The 17513-nt window shown below is 43.8% G+C and overlaps 1 protein-coding gene across 4 annotated transcripts in view; it reads left to right on the top strand.

Moving 5' to 3' along the window:
• Positions 1-17190, top strand: part of Syt1 (Synaptotagmin 1) — a 181074-nt gene extending 163884 nt beyond the window's left edge. For 3 of the 4 annotated variants that reach the window (XM_050191700.2, XM_050191698.3, XM_055062539.2), the window contains exons 7-10: positions 4296-4413; positions 6509-6642; positions 8136-8337; positions 10795-17190. In XM_050191700.2, the coding sequence (XP_050047657.1) occupies positions 4296-4413; positions 6509-6642; positions 8136-8327 (444 nt within the window). In that variant the 3' untranslated portion in view covers positions 8328-8337; positions 10795-17190. The remainder of the gene's footprint in view (positions 1-4295; positions 4414-6508; positions 6643-8135; positions 8338-10794) is intronic. The other variant, XM_055062540.1, reaches the window with a different exon arrangement.
• Positions 17191-17513: the final 323 nt, after the last annotated feature.

Genomic DNA, 17513 nt, shown 5'->3' with positions numbered 1-17513 from the left:
CTAACCTCTCTCTTCGTTGATGTCTTTTGTGCGCTAAAACAGTTTTCAAGGAGCAAGCTTTGCTTGTTTACGGGAACTATTTCTTTTTTTTAATTTTTTTGACAGTACTTGGTAATGCTGGCTCAAATGTTCTCGGAGGCGAAAAGCTGCGAATTGAAGCAGCGTCAGCAACTGCTTTTGTCAAGCGGCACAAATCTGTACTTTGCGAATGTAGCCAAGGGTTCGTCAAAACATCGTCTGGTCATGTAGCGTGTTAGAAAAAAAACACAAAGGCGTCCCGTCGCCGACTAAGTCAAAAGTTATTGGACCTTTCGTAGCCAATACGGTTTAAACTGAGAAGTGTGGAATCTCGGGTGAGTTTGTACGACTTCAGCATGTAGCTGCACTGTGCGAAAGAACATGGACACAGATGAAGCAAAACGGGACGAGAGGTGGTTTTAAACTAACGTTTATTACGCACTCGAAAGGAAAAGAAAAAAAAACAGTTATCAAAATTGCCAAAGCGCATACGCGCGCAATTTGCGCGCACGATAAGGCTCCGGAGAGCAGAAACACCGAATTTTTTTTTTCACCAGATTATCTTCGTCCTGTCTTTTCTTCGTCGGTTTGAATTATTTTCTCCACTGTACAGCTGCGTCATGAAACCATGCCGTTTCCTAGTTCACAATTCCTTTCCTGCTTTTCTTTTTTAAACGATACGTGTGCGAGCTTGCTGCCGTTGTTGCAAGAATGACAGCAAAAAGAAAAAAAACGGCAAACGCATCGTGTTTCCTTTGTGTCAAATCGTGGAATAAGAAATATACGAAGCCCTTTGAACACGAACACCACGCGTTCAGGCAAAACCTACGGTGAACCACCAAGGCACAAACACACCCGTAAGGTAAAGTGGCCCCGGAACACGCTTTTTTCGCGTTCTGTGAGCTTCTGCATATTGCATGAGCTGTCTTACAGTCCGCTTTCCACGAGCATCATTTGCACGGCGAGGATCAGTGCATGTCCTCGTAAGTCTTTCTTTCTTTCAAAAAAGACAAAAGGAGGGTCACACAGTCGGAGTTTCCCGGAGCACCCCGGCCACAGAAGAAACCGTTCCCGTGAGAGCAAAACCAAAACAAAAACATAATGAGTAGTAAAGAACCGACGGCGCACATTGGTTTCACCGCAGTCGTCACTTTGTGTAGTAGCCGTCTGTGTGTGTCTGTACGTGTGTGTTTTGTGTCGTGTCGTGCCGTGACGTAGTGGATGTCATCCGCCACGCCCTTTAACCTCACCTTCCGCTGTTTGGCGAGTCGTTGTCCGTCCTTAGAGAGTGTGCTTTCGTTGTGTCGTCTCTCCGCTTTGTCTGTCTGTAATTCTTGCCTTTTCTAACGGATTGTCCTTGCCAGAACGAGTGACAAATTCGCTTTCCAAAGTGCGCCAACGGAAGCGGGACTGGTGATCTAGCTTCCGTTTGAGCGGAGACGAAAAGTATGGAGCTTACCCTCAGTTAGTGCCGCGCGTTTTATAGACTACGACAATTGATGAATGGTAAGAAAGTAAGCTCTCCGTTCTTAAAAAAAAAAAATTCACTGTGACTGCACGTTTTGCTCTCTACCTTGTACTTGCCATATGTATCCATATATTACCATCATGAAGTACTGCTGCAGAACAAAGAGACGCAAAGGTGGTCTCCTCTTACGCTCGCATTTAGCGTAACGTGAAGTCGTACATGAATGTTCAGTCGAAAACACAAGTCCAGAGACCAGAGGATGGACCAAGAAAAATTTAATTTCTTCTGGCATGGCCCTTCAACGTGGATTTAAAAACTAAATTATGGGGGTTTTACGTGCCAAAACCACTTTCTAATTATGAGGCACGCTGTAGTGGAGGACTCCGGAGCTTTCGGCCACCTGGGGTTCTTTAACGTGCGCCTAAATCTAAGCACACGGGTGTTTTTCGCCCCCAGCGAAGTGCGGCCGCCGTGGCCGGGATTCGAAACCGCGACCTCGTGCTCAGCAGCCCAACACCATAGCCACTGAGCAACCACGGTGGGTAACGTGGATTTGTCTCGGTGCATTAAATTGGCCGAACACGTGCATCGTAGGCTGTTTCACTGGATTTCAGCGTACATGCCTACGCTGCAAAAAAATATCTGTTCACGCCATCTGTGGTCTCAAGACTTCTAGTTGTGACGGTACATGATCATATTACTCTCAGTTAGCGCATATAACCGCCTTAATAGAATGGGGGTAAAATTCAGATCAAGCTGACGTGCAACATGCTGCTTTTTACCTCACTTTACCGTGACGTAGCTAGCGCAGTAGCACTGCATCTGAATGGCTTAACACCTGAAGGTGTTCAAAGAAAACAGGATTTCGTTGCGTAGCACATTCAGCTATAGCTAGATCTAACCTAACTGCAGCGTGTTTTTCACGAGCTGTTATTGGCGCCGCTGGATGAAATCAGCTCCTTCGCCAAGTTTTCTTCTTTTTCGTGGATTTTCATTCAAGGATTTCACGCTGACACCCAGTGAGGGTAACCTCCGTACATTCTCGTAACTTGAACGTGGTTCTTGCATGGACAAGCCTTGAGCACAAGTGCTTTTTGACGCATTCGTTGTACGAGTGATTCAAACACTGAGCGCGATTTCGATGACTTTGTTTACAGCCTGACCGGAAATCCGAGCGGTTTGTTACACATAACGCGCTTAAGCAATCAGAGAAGTGTCGGAGTGCCGACGTGCAGCGTCATTCATAGGATGCACAATATTAGAAAGAAGTTTCAGCTTGCAAAAAAAAGGATCCTGGTACTCGGAAAGCATAAATGAACGCTTGTCCATATAACTAGGGCATGATTCTCGTGCATCTCAAGTACTGCTCAGATATGGTAACATATAGAAATCCGTTCAAAGCAGCGCCACTAGCACGACATCACTGTGTCAATGGTTTTCAGTTTGCATATTTACCTACGAGAACACTCGAAGCAATTTTCGGGTTAAAACCTTTACCATAATCAAAGCTGGTGGCCCATCCGTCATGGCTCATGCTTACAGGCCAGAGATTGTCGCAGCTGCTATGATTTGTAGCTAGAAACAGCACTCCAGATCACGTGCTCACTTTGTCAAACCTGCAGTCATAAACGCATTAAAATAATTATGCGCGATAGTGTCATCCATTGCAACGCAGTAATCGTTTCTGTTCAGTTGTACCTTGCATTAAAGCAAGCTTAAACGACGTACATCGCAGTCTTTGCACTTCATTGCAGGTAGGGTAGTTGTCTTAGTTGTTTCTTTGTCAGCATAAACTGCTCTATGTTGCTGGCTGATTCTTTACTCAAGGTAAATGTACATACGCGTTGCCAGCATTGTCCTAATGCTTCAGGTTTTCTGGTGTTCCCATATTTCTCTTGTTATTCTTTTGTCTTTATGAACCTGCGTGTAATCCATTCGCACAGCGTGCATTTGCAGTACGGATAGTCAAACCGTTTTTTTTTTCTATTTTAAACCACCCAGCATAGCTCTTTATCTGCAGCGGCTATATTGCCTTATTTAGCACGGAGTTGTTTAGATCCATTTTGTTATCGTGAGACGAATCGGTGCATCGTTCCTCCTAAATTCCCACGGCACTTTCTAACACGTGACACTGTTCCCACGCTCTTGGTTGGGTCGCATATCGCTTTCGACTCGATCATTGAAGCTTTGTTTCTATTGGTTTAAATCGTGTCTTCTGCTTTAAACCTCCGTTTTCAAAAATGGTCGTTTTAATTAAACAAGTAAACGAATTGGAAGATCACCGTATATGCGAAGGGAAATTTTTTTCTTCGATTACCTTTCGCGGGATGACATCGCAAATTTTAATCGCAAAGGAAACAAGAAAAGGGAGCAGCATAACATCACGCCGCAGTAAACATCATAATGCAACCCAGAACGTCCCAGCAAAGGTATCTTTGGGCATCGAACGAGGCACGCTTTCACAGCCCATCGATATCGCAGCGCGGCGGCACCGAACGTGTTCCTGTTAGAGGCAAATCCGTTAGTCAACACACTGTTGTCATTTCTAAGCGGTTACGCCGTCTGCAGGCCTAGCTACGCCGTCTGCACAGCTTGTTCTAAGCCTAGACGATCCTGAGCAAACTTGCTGCGTCAGAGTGTTTGTGTTTGACGAATGACTTAGCGAACCTCATCGATTTCACAAACAGTCTTATCCAAGCCGCACAGAAACACGATACTCTGTACTTCGACTGACAAAGGTGTTCTTCTTTTTTCTCCCACATTCCCTTTATTTTTTTTTTCGCTCGCAAAACCTTCGCTGGCTTAACAGGAAAACAAGCTGGGTGACATCTGCTTCTCACTCCGCTACGTTCCCACGGCCGGCAAACTGACTGTAGTTATCCTGGAAGCCAAGAACCTGAAGAAGATGGATGTTGGAGGACTCTCCGGTAAGCAGCACCCCCGTTTTACTGCAGAGATGTTTATGGCTAGGATTCTGTGGATTTTTCATGTCTGTCAACAAATCTGTGTGTGCAAAAACTCAGCTCCCGAGCTTGATGCAAAATCGCTTCACTGGATTCGTTATCAATAGGCACCACTTTCAAGATCACTACGCTCTCAAAAAGAAGAAATTTATTGAAGAATGGACCGACAGTTTTTGTTGTGGTGGCCTCAGGTGGCGGCTCGAAGTCCTTGGACTCGGGCGGCATCTTCGGCTTGCCGGACGGCCCAAAGCAGATAATCTTTTTTGTTTTTGCTTCCTTACGGAGGTATCAGCCATTCATTCTCTTACGTCACGTACAAATTTCTCGTTAGGTAGGCAGAGAAATGCTTACGCATTTAATGACAGAGGTGATACAAGAATGGGTGTGCGTACCTATCACCACGGTGACCACCGATCAGGACAAAGAATAAATGCATATCCAAGTTATGAGACATGTAAGCTTTGGCATACAAAGAAGCGAATGACTGTCTTACAAAGACCACCGGCTAAGGCACAGCGATCAAGGAAATGTGTGAATGTGTGTGTGCCGCCGATCAAGACGCGCCGATCAAATAAATATGTGGGTGCGTATGTCTTTCTTCGGGAGGACCGCCGTCACCGCTGAAGAGAAAAAAAGATTTGCTCATACGTTTGATCGAAATTCCGTGCCACTTCTACCTCGCGTGCTAAACAGCTTCGCTGATAATCCACCATCACAGCAGTGAAACGGCTCACCAGTTTCTTTTTTTTTATTATTATTCGCGTCGCTGGCAGCGCTTTCTTGTGCCCAGCGAAATACGTCGTGCTCGACTTCGTCAAAAGTTCCTTCACGACTTGCATCACCCGACGTTAACAATAGCGGGGATGTATGCTAGGATTCTGATTATTGTTGCAAACTACGTAAGAAGAGATACTATTACCGGGGAATGAAGCCGGTTGCTCTTTAACGCCTTCGAAATTTTGAAATGTCGCACATGCTCGGGCAAATAATTGATCAGACGCAGTGCACTAAGCAAAAGTTGCACGCACTGAATGATGCGTAGAACGTAACAAATGGGCAAACGGAAACATGAGACGATATGTCAACAAGAAGAAAGCCAAGAGAGCTAAATATTTATGGAGCAATCATTTTCAAAATATAAAAAGAAAAACACAAAGCTGCGTTCGCTTATAGCAGTTTTAATTCTCGCGTGTATTAACTCATGTATACCTCAGTTTCTTGATGTCGAGAGATCTTTGTCGTAGTATTTTACCGATAGGAGCCCTAAATTTCAAGCTTCAGAGTAGGCATAAGAAAAGAAAAACGCGTTGATTGCCTTTAGTAGTGTACTCTATAGATCCCTTATCAAATGAACGCATCAAACAATCCGCATAGTTTTTTCCCCCAATATGACACACTCATTTATGCAATATTCATTGGACCCATTGAAAGCAACACTTCAACCTCTCCACAGACCCTACGCGTGAGCTTTTCTTTTTCATTTTTGCGCGAAGCTGGCATTCCTTTATTGAACTAGCTGAACTAGTTAAAATATAGTGCATTGGCATTAAAGTGAGCACATTAAGTACAGAAACCTGCATCTATAGTAGCGTGGTCTGCGCAAATTAGAAATATTCAGGATTGTGATACAACCACAGTAATCATTTTCTTTGGCATTTCAGCGCGTACGATCAACAAAGCCACAAAATATACACTACTGTATAATATTGGACAAAGGGGCGCATTAATAACTAAAAAACAGCAACTCATTCTGACTGCTGCGTTATTGGGAATAGTATTTCGGGTTTTTTTTTTTCTTGAAAGATTAATATACATCTTAAAAACGGCGTTTTGTGAAAGTTGAACTGGTCAATAGCTCTTCACACAGGGCCTCCAAAAATTGTATTTATTCTGCGACAATATGGAATGAAAATGATGCCAGCATGCTTTATTCAACAAACTTTCGCGGCATCAATGCCACTTCAGTATGACAGACTCATTATCGGCGTTGTACTCTGACAATGACTATATGGGCGGAGTTCTTCCCTCACAATGTGTTCTGCACCGCTCCGTTTCGCAGACCCGTACGTGAAGATTGCACTGATGATGAACGGCAAGAGGCTGAAGAAGAAGAAGACCAGCATCAAGAAGTGCACCCTGAACCCTTATTACAACGAGTCCTTCACTTTCGAAGTCCCGTTCGAACAAATACAGGCAAGTCCTCAGCGCCTGTCATGTTACCGTGAAAGATTGGTCTAGTGATTTAAATATCGTTTGAAATAACGTGACGTTGTGTGATTTTGTGCGCTTTAACAACGATTTAAGGCTAAATGTAAGTAAATTAGCACCACCTAAAGGGTGCCCCAAGGAAGTGCTTTACACCCATTTATCTTCCTGAAGTTCCGCCTAGTTATTAAACGAGCAGAAAAAGAAGCTCTTGAACCACAAGTACAGTGGTAAATATGTACCTGATTCAGCATTCTTTATTTTGCTAGTTGACTGAAGAAAGCTTTCACAGAGTAATCACTTCCTTTGCTTTATATGTGCATGTAACTTTTGTAGGAATTGGCATGAGTACAACACGGGTCTCTCAACTGTGGTATTTAGCATCCCCTTTATATATCGTTTGAGATAACGTGACGTTGTGTGATTTTGTGCGCTTTAACAACGATTTAAGGCTAAATTAAGTAAATTAGCACCACCTAAAGGGTGCCCCAAAGAAGTGCTTTACACCCATTTATCTTCCTGAAGTTCCGCCTAGCTATTAAACGAGCAGAAAAAGAAGCTCTTGAACCACAAGTACAGTGGTAAATATGTACCTGATTCAGCATTCTTTATTTTGCTAGTTGGCTGAACAATGCTTTCACACAGTAATCACTTCCTTTGCTTTATATGTGCATGTAACGTTTGTAGCGATTGGCATGAATACAACACGGGACTTTCAATTGTGGTATTTAGCATCCTCAAAGCAACTCAAAAGACAGCAAGTACGCCGAATTGAAGAGCTTCGGATTAATTACGACCGCACGGGGTTCTCTAGCATGCGCCCACGGCATGACACGCGATCGTTTTTGCAGACCGTCCCCATCAGAATGAGGCGGTCGTCGCCGGGAACGGAACGTGCAACCTCAAACTCAGTGGTACAACACCATAGCTACTAACTTCAACAATTTTAAGCCACGACAATCGGCAGAATATCTGTACCTGTGTAATCTGTTCGTGTTACAAATAAATAAAGATTAAGTGAAATCCACGAGTTTTACGTATGAAAATCACCATCTGTTAATGAGGCACGCCTCAGTTGGGACTCCGAAAATTTTGACCACCTGGGGACCACCAGCAAAGCACATGTACTTCAACGTGAACATTAGAATTTCGTGAGGTGCTGAGGAACATTACTTTTTTTCTGTATTTATGTTGAATGTGTTGTGTTCTTGTGTGCATGAACATTAGAATTGTCTCTATTCTTTTTTTATTGATTGTTTGAAGTCTTTTCCGGGCAGATGCAGGAATTATGAGAACTATTTGGCGCCGTATAACAGGCACCAACATCTTTTTCAACATGCGTATTAACCAAAAAGCAGTGTGAAACAATAAATGAAATGAATCAAAGTTGTCGTTTCCGTTGAATTTCCCTTTACCGCAAGCATTTCGGTGACTTTCTCCTTCTCTGCGTCTCCCTCCCCACCCCCGCCCCCTGAGTGCAGAAGGTGCAGTTGGTTGTCACGGTGGTCGACTACGACCGCATCGGGACGTCGGAACCCATCGGGAAGGTTGTGCTGGGCTGCAACGCTACGGGCACCGAGCTACGTCACTGGATGGACATGTTGGCCTCTCCACGCCGACCCATCGCGCAGTGGCACTCGCTCAAGGAGCCCACGGACGGACAGGACAACTGAGCCAATGCAGGTGCGACTGGGTAACACGGACTCGTCAATACCACTTGGTGTAGCAAGTGGTTCTAACGTCAAAGTCGCCACACTGGTGCCTACTGTCGTTTAAAAGCAACTGCAGTGTGTGGAAGCCTAAGAATAGAAGATCATATGTAAGCTGTCCAACTCAAGCACAATTTGCATAGGTGCGCTAGTAAAAGGAAAGGTTTACTCTACACATAACTTCTACCGACAGTAGATAAAGAAACCACGTGTGCTTCACACTGCGTATTACACTGCGTATCCACAAGCACACAAAATTCGTGAGGACGCTAGAAACCGAAGTTGATTGGTTTCCATACTGAAGATGGTCACATGTATGCAGAAGGGGCTGGTTAGGGGTCGTGGAGGTTGTACACAAAGCATTTTCTACGCACCAGCCAATTAGGTTTCGCTTGTTTTCGTAATGTCAAGCGGTCTTGCGTGTTGAAAACTACTCCGTTCTCCGCTCACATCTGTCGTTGGGTGACTAGTTTTAGGACAGAATCTGAACGTTTTGGCAAATGTTATGGCTGATCCTGATATCAATGCTCAGCCAAAGCTAATACTTTAGCTTGAAATAGCAAAACTTTTATTTCCCATTTAACCAAGCGTTTACAACGGAAGAGCACATTCATTAAGCTGTGACCGCATTCCAACTGGCTCGGATCTTTCAGAGGTGAAAGGCAGGTGCCTTGCGTTCTTGGGGTGGAGCTTGCACTGAATTATTAAGTTGTCACTAACTATGACTACTGAACATGTCTAGCCGTATTAGTCGTATTAGTGCGTTATGCTTCTGGAGTTACAAAACGTGCACTTTTACCGTGAAAGGTGGCTCGGTAAACAAGAAAAGACGAAAGAAAAAAACAAATAAGACTGGACGCAACACAGAAGTTCCCGCTCTTGGTCACGGGACGTCACTAATGTAGCTATTATTTGCTCGCGTCTCCATTTAACTGTTTATCGGTCAACAATGTATATATTGCATTCTAAATGAACGGAAGGCCCAAATTTCTAAATTTTCGGAAGTTTTCTTGCGCAAGCAGCCCAGGGCATCACACTGACGTACCGGCGCTGAAGTTGTAGGGGGACAGTCAAAACAGAAAAGTGTAGCCTCCTTGTTCCACACTGATTATCACCACCTTTCCGATAAAGTAAGGAAAATTGCATTTCTCAGTGAATACCACTGTAAACTAACATAATATACCGGGGTCGAATTCACGAAGCTTTTCGATCGGTAGTGTTCTTTTCATTGGACGGTCGCCTTCGAGAACAATGTTCCCAGTATCAGGATTGGCTGATGTTTTCTCTTTCGGAGAATTTTAGCCTAACAACTTGTGTGATAACGGACACTGGTTATTAGCAACCTTTCGAAGACAGTTATTATAATGACGTGCCGAAATTTTTTAATGTTTTAAGAAGTTACTTTGAAAGTACTTTTCTGCTTTTCTTAAAGTCCTTGTTTTCTACTAGCGAGCATACAAAGCTATTCTTGAAGACGCGTGGACTTGAGATGTCTTAATGAAAATCCTGTCATGAATTTCTTTCCGCTGTTCTAGTGCGGCTCAGACTTCCTTCATTATTCAATGTTCGTCAAGTCGCATCGATTACTACATTTAATTATGTGCCTGTATTTGTGTAATGTGCCTACTGTATACAATGTCTTTGAGACAATAGCACCTTGTGGAGCCCTTAAATCAAGGGTCCCTTAGAACATCTTGGAAGCATCAGTCAGGAAACAGCTTAGTTTCAGGGAGAGCTACAGCTTGAGCATCTTCAATTGTTGTCATTTGCTGTCAAAAGTATGTCAATAGAATACAGCTGGTGATAACGTTGTACTTCCAGTCACAGCCAAATGCGAGAATCTCGTCATGTAGGTTTGCAAATAACGCTGCAGAAGACATCACAAAACCAGTTTCTAGCCAGTGATGTTTGCAAAACAACGAACTTGAAGTTCCGGAGAGCTTCGAGCGTAACACCGGGTCACCTTATGAATACCTCTCTTCATGTCGTCAGTGAGTAACAGACAGATGAATATCTAGTGAGTTGTAGGCATTAAAATCATCGTAGATTGTGCAAATGATTTTGTCTATGTGAAAAAAAAATAAAGGCAGTGCTGGCCACTCGGAGGGGGGGGGGGGGGGGGAGGGTAGTTATTCCAGATTTTACTCCAATTTTCGAGTGTTCGTGTAATTGCCTAATTCTGCTCCCTGATTCACTCTGTTCGGACGGGCACACTGACTTTAATGGAAGGGTCTACATTAGCGACCACATTGACTCTCAATATGGAGTCACGTTGTGAGTACAAGACTTTCGAAATGGAGTCAGAAAACAGAAAATAAGGTTACTCCTAGAAAAGGGGCCATCAGAGTTCATTTTTATGTTGCTGATGCTAATGCGTTCAGAGAAATTAACATGTCTCTTTCTTTCTTTTCAATTTCTCTTCTTTCTGCAGGCCTCAGAGGTGCAAAGCCAACATATATAAAGGCCACCCTTTCCCCAGCACTTTACCGAGCGACTCTCAGCGTCGCCGGCCTAAGGCGTTGGCGAGTCGTTTGCTGTTTATTGCACCGTTGTTGATTGGTTCTTTCCCTCCCGTGTACCATTGTTCCACACATATTCCTTCGTACGTGATAAATGTGTGCTCCTTGGTTCGAAGGCAGACGGGAGACGTGTATATAAAATGTTACGCGGTCCGGGCAGTCAACGGCCGCATTTGCGTTTTATCGTTAAGCTGAATGTCGAGCTCATGTATAACGGCTTCACAGTCGAAACGTTGCAAATGTGTCCGTTTTATCTCTGCTGCTGTGACGAGCTGTGTGTTCATGCTGATAATTGAAACATGACGTACTGTCCAAGGACTTACGAGGACGCCTAAATTTAACCTAACGCAAGGAAAAGCGCTCAGCGCTAATCCTGGTGCTTAACGTTAAAGTATTAGGTAGCCAACGTACCCTCGACTAGGCTCGGGGCATCATATTCTCCAAGTTTACGCGCATCATAGAAAAATTATAGTTATGAAAAAAAAATTACTTTCTAGAATGTCCTGAGATTACCTTATTTAGTCCGTGCGGCTCGTGCGACGTCGTCAGTGAACTTTTGTAAAGTCTGAGTCGAGTCCACTGTCAGTGTTATGCAAAGTTGTGCAGTGTGACAATGCGTTGAGATTGTACTGCCGCACAAGTGAAAGCTTTGGTTGCTCTGCTCAAGCGAATTTCATGACCAGGATATAGTTTTATTGCTTCAGGAGCTTGTGTTTCTCAACTGTTCACGCACCTGCGGTCGTCATTTGTGCCCTAAGGATGTTTTCTTGTATTTTTTAGTACGCACGTGTTTGTACGCTGTGTTTATGCCTTCGTAGTTGCTTTCCCAATTCGGACTGTTTTTATATAAAGAATGCAGCAGTGCCTGAGTATTTCTTTTTCTTAAGCCAGCCAAGACGAGTTAGTTTTTCTGACTGAACTTGTGCTCTCTTTCCTGTTGCGTTATGGGTTCACCGCACTTCATAGCACACATGCTGAAGTTTCGATTTCGAGAGATGCATTCGCTGCTTCAATGCGTCTTCGTTCATCGTGACACGGGTGTGATAGGAGAGAATCAACGTCTTGTGAAGAATGTGAATCACGTGGAGCGTGGAAGGTGATGCTTCGATGCTCGGTTGGAAGTTGTTAATTATTATTTTTTCTTTTCCAATGTGTAAAAAAATATTTTATAAATTATTGGCCGAGGCATTTGCCTATCACGTTAGAGTTCAGAGTTGCCTTTCTGGTGGGATTTCAAGTCCTTGAAATTCTTAAGCACGTCAGATTGGCGCACGTGGAAAATGTCAAGCGCAGTACTAGATCACTGTAGTTCACTGTAGCACTCTAATCATCAAGGCATTTTTCCATACTGGCATCATCTGCCGGAAGCTGACGCAGCAAGGATGTGTTCCATATGACTTTTGTTGGCCAGGCGAGTCACCTGTGACTGTAAAGGATTACGGCCTTTTTTAGTGGAAGATATTGTTCGTCTCGCTTATGAAAAAAAAAAGGGAATCACGTAATAAACTGCAACATCATTCTTGAATGTCTCCACCGTGGCCGTTTCGCATTTTCTTGACCCTTGAATCCTTTGCTCACGAAGGTTATTTTCGTTCCAATACTTGTCTTTCGTTTTTGGACGCTCCACGTTTATGTTCATGCAGTGCGGCTCACGGCGGCTGCACTATAGAGCTAAGCATATATCGACTTTTGTATATCGAAGTTGACGACGCGCGTTATTTATCCTAGCAAGTCTAATAGGTATAGGCGCACGCGCTTCTTGAACAGAGTGTATCGTAGATGCAGTGCTGTGGTGTATAATGTGCGATAGGATTCGAAGTATGTGAAGTATACGTGAATTCTCGAATGTTTCTCTCAAGTTTTTTTTTTCGTGAATACGCACTTGTCGTAAGTTATTCGCACGTGCACTGTGTCTTCTTGGAGAAGCAGTAAAAAACCGTGAATGATTCTTCCATGCGTGCCATGTGTCGAGGTCAATGACCCCGTATCGTCTCGTCGGAGGAACTTGACTTGTCTCGCGAACGCTGTAAAAAAAATTTTCTTGATTTCATTTTATTGTTAGTTGAGGTCATTATTCTGCGGTAGCTACAACGTAGTGACTGAGTTGACTCTGTTGAATGCAGTGTTTTTGTTTTGGAATGGTGCGGGGCGCGTAGAGCCTTGTGTTTTTTTATAACTGATGTGTCTGCAACACATCGCGATGCTGTGCGTTTGCTTTGTACATTCTGCCTTTCTCAACTCTCCTGTGGATGTGAAGGCGCGCATAATTATGTTTGCACAGCTGGCTGATGCTGATTTGTCCTCTAGGCATTGTATTTTCGAGATTGTTTTCTACGTATGTTTACACTCTTATGCCTTTTGTTTTCTTGAGTACACGCCACAGTGGTTCTCATGTCTGTTACAATGTTTGCCTGTCATTTTTATTCTAACTTGAGATCCTGTCACCTTCTGGTCACCTCGATTCACGGTTCTACAGAACTGGGGTTACCACCCAAGTTCGGCGAAAAACCTTCTAAGGCTCTTGACACGGGAATAAAAGCAGCCTTTAGATTTTTCCAGACGCTATAAATTTCAAAACACGCAGCTTCACCGAGGAGCTAAAAACAAGTTGTCTCCTGACAAGTCAGTAAGTTCATTCATTTGCCAATATTAGATAATTCCTCGGCCCTTCTTGTAAGCCGTAAGGTGGACTGAATATGTGGTGTAACTGTTTCTTTTGAGGAAGTACCGTGAACAGCAGTCATTCCTAATTTCTGTACGGCCACAGCTGTTTTTGTCGTCACAAAAGCTATAGTTTGACATCAACGCCTTCTTCTCGCAAAATGAGAGCGTTGCTTCTTCTACCTCCCTTACGGCGCCCTTCGTGCAAATTGCCCACTTCCGTGCAGTTAAATTGCCTCGTGACACTGCTTTCCTTCCAGAGGCTCTGTATGCACAGTAGCACGATTGCACATTTCAACTTTTTATCGAGTGTGCCTGTCTAGCGTGAACTGCGAGAGGTTGTTGAAGATGATTTCCTTTTCTTGACCTTTGAATCTTGGCAAGATCACGTGACTCTCTCTGCGAGAGTTTGCCGAAAGCACTGACGCTTATATCTATGCCTGCTGCGTTTCCACGCTTCTTGTCCGGCGAGTAACAGCTACCCTTCCGCTACCCGCGCTTGCCACTGCGGCGACCATGGACGACGTCGCTTCTGGCCTCCATACTAACGACAAAACAACATTCCAGCTTCATACTGATCTCACTTAGCCGGAATCGCCTCATAACGCACGAATCTTGAGTGAAAATGCTCACTGCGCGGCTATGAGTGACCTAGTCGCTAGACTACGAGGGTAAAAGGAAAAAAGTCAGCAGAGACCCCACTTCGAGCGCGGGTGAATTACTGCCTCACATCATGCGTACGAAACACTTGAGTATCAAACTTTGATGCTCTTGCTTTGGTAGCAAGATTTTCGAAATCAAAGGGTCGTTCATGCGAGGTCTAGATCATACACGGGCATTCACATCACACAAGTCTAGAAGCGCGTTTCTATCATTTCTTTATCTTATCATATCTCGCACTCTATTGCGTTTTTGTTTAAAAGCTTGAAGGCGCAATGACGCCGCCGGCTCATTTGCCTTCAAACCAGCAAGAATCTCAGAAAACGTATGTTTAACCCTTAAAATGTGAATTTTAAACAGCTATTACCTAACTATTTTTTGTGTGAAGCCGTTAAAAATTGCTGAATCAATCTTTTGCAAAATGAGAGATGCTCAGCAATGAGGCGCCAACTAAGTTGATCACGGGCTATTTGAAAGCGCAGTAGTACAAAATTTTGGCTTGTGTGGCATTTTTACAACGCCAACGGCTCTCTACTTACAAATAACTTAAGGGCAGTTCGCTGGCTTGGCTTATAACGGCTTCTCGTTAGCCGGCTTTGAGCATTTCCACTCGGGTATTCCCTCTTGTGGCTTCTGGGCAGCTGTAGGATCCTAGCGTGCTTAGTGCGTTGCTGTTAAATCTGTCATATCACGTCACAGAAATGCAGTCTAACGGTGTTAACATGTCTGTTGGTGTACATGTTTATTGGTTTGTTAACCCTCGCGTGCTGGTGTGATAGCACCATTCTTCGCCTTCGCATGCACATAACTGTGTTATCGATCCCTAAACCCCTGTGCAAAGTGCTGCAACCTAGAAGACTTTTCTTGTTCATATTATCCCTTACGCTGTATTACTGACACAAAGACCTCCAATTTTCTATTACACGTAACGAAGTATAGGGTATTTTCACAGCTATCCGTGATGGATATTGTTCACAAGCGATAACCCTGTTAACGTTCCCTTTGTGTCAGAGATTTCTGCGCCTGAATTTTCAGAACGAATCATGGCAGATTTCCTTCTTTTTAACTTTCAGGCGTGATTAAATGAAATAGGTCCTTAAACAAGAATATTGCAACAATGTTTGTTTGCTTACTCGTGCATTAGGGCCTTTTTTTAGAATGCGAATTTATAGGAGCAGTGCTTCGACCATTTCTCTCCTATGTGATGCAAGGGTTCATAATTTTATCCTTATCACTATAATTTCCTTGTGATTTCATAATGCCAGACGAAACATGAGACTCACATGAGCATCTATAGATCAGTGACCGCTTTCAGCTCGATTACGGCGCGTAACATCTCTCTATGGCAAGCCTAGGTTTTCAGCAACGCTCACAGTGCAATTCAGCTGTTCCTGCTAAACACAAGTGTCTGCTTCAAGCTATTTCACGTTTGTTGCAGTATGTTACTCATTGACCACTTGTACACTTGTCGCGTTTTAGTATAGATTAGAAACAAGCTACACAATTCGTAAGATATTCAAAGCTAACGAATGGTAAAAATGTATAAGCATTGATTAGGGAGCACCGTTTACCAGGTATGTTGTGCAGGCAGAACCAGCTCCTCCAGGAGCCATCGAACGATCTGCAGTATTACACTTACACTTTCTCGCCAATTAAACTATAAAACAGACAGAGAAAGTTGCCCATAATATAGAGAATGAAAAGCGAATGCTTGACTCTGCAGCTTAAAGCAGCATTCACCCTGCTGAGCTGAAGTCTAGCGCAGTAGTTCTGAATTTAATCTTCCTGCCAGTGTAGGCTGTAACATACGCACCCGCTTTCTTCGTCTCATGCAGTAATTGCAAAGACTGCACAGTTGTGCGTGCCTGTCGTCATAAATGCCTTCAGCAAAGAAAGGCTTATTGCACACTCATTTAGCTTTTCTCGTCTTGACATTCTAGGCAGAAATTGATGCACTCATACGTTTTGATGGAACTAGAAAACTTCGACGCCTGGACTGACCATGGTACACTCCATTAAAATATGTAGTGCTAAAAACTCATTTTGCCGGAGTTATAACTCCATCTTCGTGTGTTCTCATACTCACTGATGGCGTGTGTGCACACTGATTGAGCAAAAGAATATCCAGCGTACTGTGTCAAAACGGTGAACATTCTCTGTAGGGTATAATTAGGTTTCTAAGACGCGTAGTTAAGTTCAGGTTAAGCAGTTATCCTCGCAAAAGGAGTTGTCATAACATTTTTTTTTCTGTTCTCCGAGTGCGATGTGACCTGTGCTTTTGCCCGGCTCGATCACAGATGGTTTATTTCCACAGATTCCGAGACCATCTTGAAAAGAAGTGGCACAAAATACGACCACACATAAGACTAGACGACAGGTGCACCTGTCCTGTCATCTGTCGCCTTTCTTTTGTGCCATTTCTTCCGAAATGAACCCATACCAGCTAGGCCTTGCTCCGACAGCTTTAAGAAGTTTCGCAAAGGCAACCTAGCAAGTGATGCACGACCTTACGGCATTGAAATGAAGGGTATTGAAAAGATTTTTTCATTTCACAGTGGTTTAGTTGTCCCCACGTTTACAACCACGGTTGTGAGCCGCTGTACCCGTCAATGGATTCTGAGGTGTTCTAGTCAAGTGCGAGCACTTTCTTGTTTATTTTCTTGTTTGCGAGATGTATATCTTGTATCATAGTGGAATGACGCCGTACCGTGCAACGGGTGTCCATCATCGCCCGCAGTATACTGACGTAAACACCTTCTACGCAAGACCCCCCCTACTCAAACGTCGGACAAGGAGACTTGCACCTACGTGTATCACTGCATACTTAATTCTATAGGGCGGTGTAAAGTTATGTACATAATCGCATCTTTGTGTCATAGTGTCTGCGCCTGACCGGTTGACTCTTCGTGAAGGTTGACTCGTTTCGTTATTGTTTCGTTTTTGGTTTCCAGCTTGTGGTCAATAAATTTACTCTGAGAAGAAATCTCTTACGTTGTCACGTTGTCGTTCACTGCGTTCAAGTTGTCTTTCTTCTGGGGTGTGCGAGGTGAGGGGAGCATCGCGGTGAAGTCACGGACGGCCGTGCGATGCAAAGACATGAAAGGAGAATACAGTGTCCAAGGCGGCATCGCAAGTTCAAGGTTCATCAGCTATCAAAGTTTTGAAAATGAGAATCATCAGGCTGGCCATAACAAATAATCTGTTCTTAATGTGTGACTGCACCTTTGTATGCGGCATACTGGGAGAAAGCTATGCTTCCCTTTAGCCTCCGTCGAAGTTATGAACACTTGTAAAAACTATTTTTCATTCT

This window comes from Dermacentor andersoni, chromosome 10, assembly GCF_023375885.2.
Source record: "Dermacentor andersoni chromosome 10, qqDerAnde1_hic_scaffold, whole genome shotgun sequence".
Lineage (NCBI taxonomy): Eukaryota > Metazoa > Arthropoda > Arachnida > Ixodida > Ixodidae > Dermacentor > Dermacentor andersoni.
The sequence above is the reverse complement of the archived record's forward strand: the minus strand, read 5'-3'. Positions and strand labels throughout refer to the sequence as shown.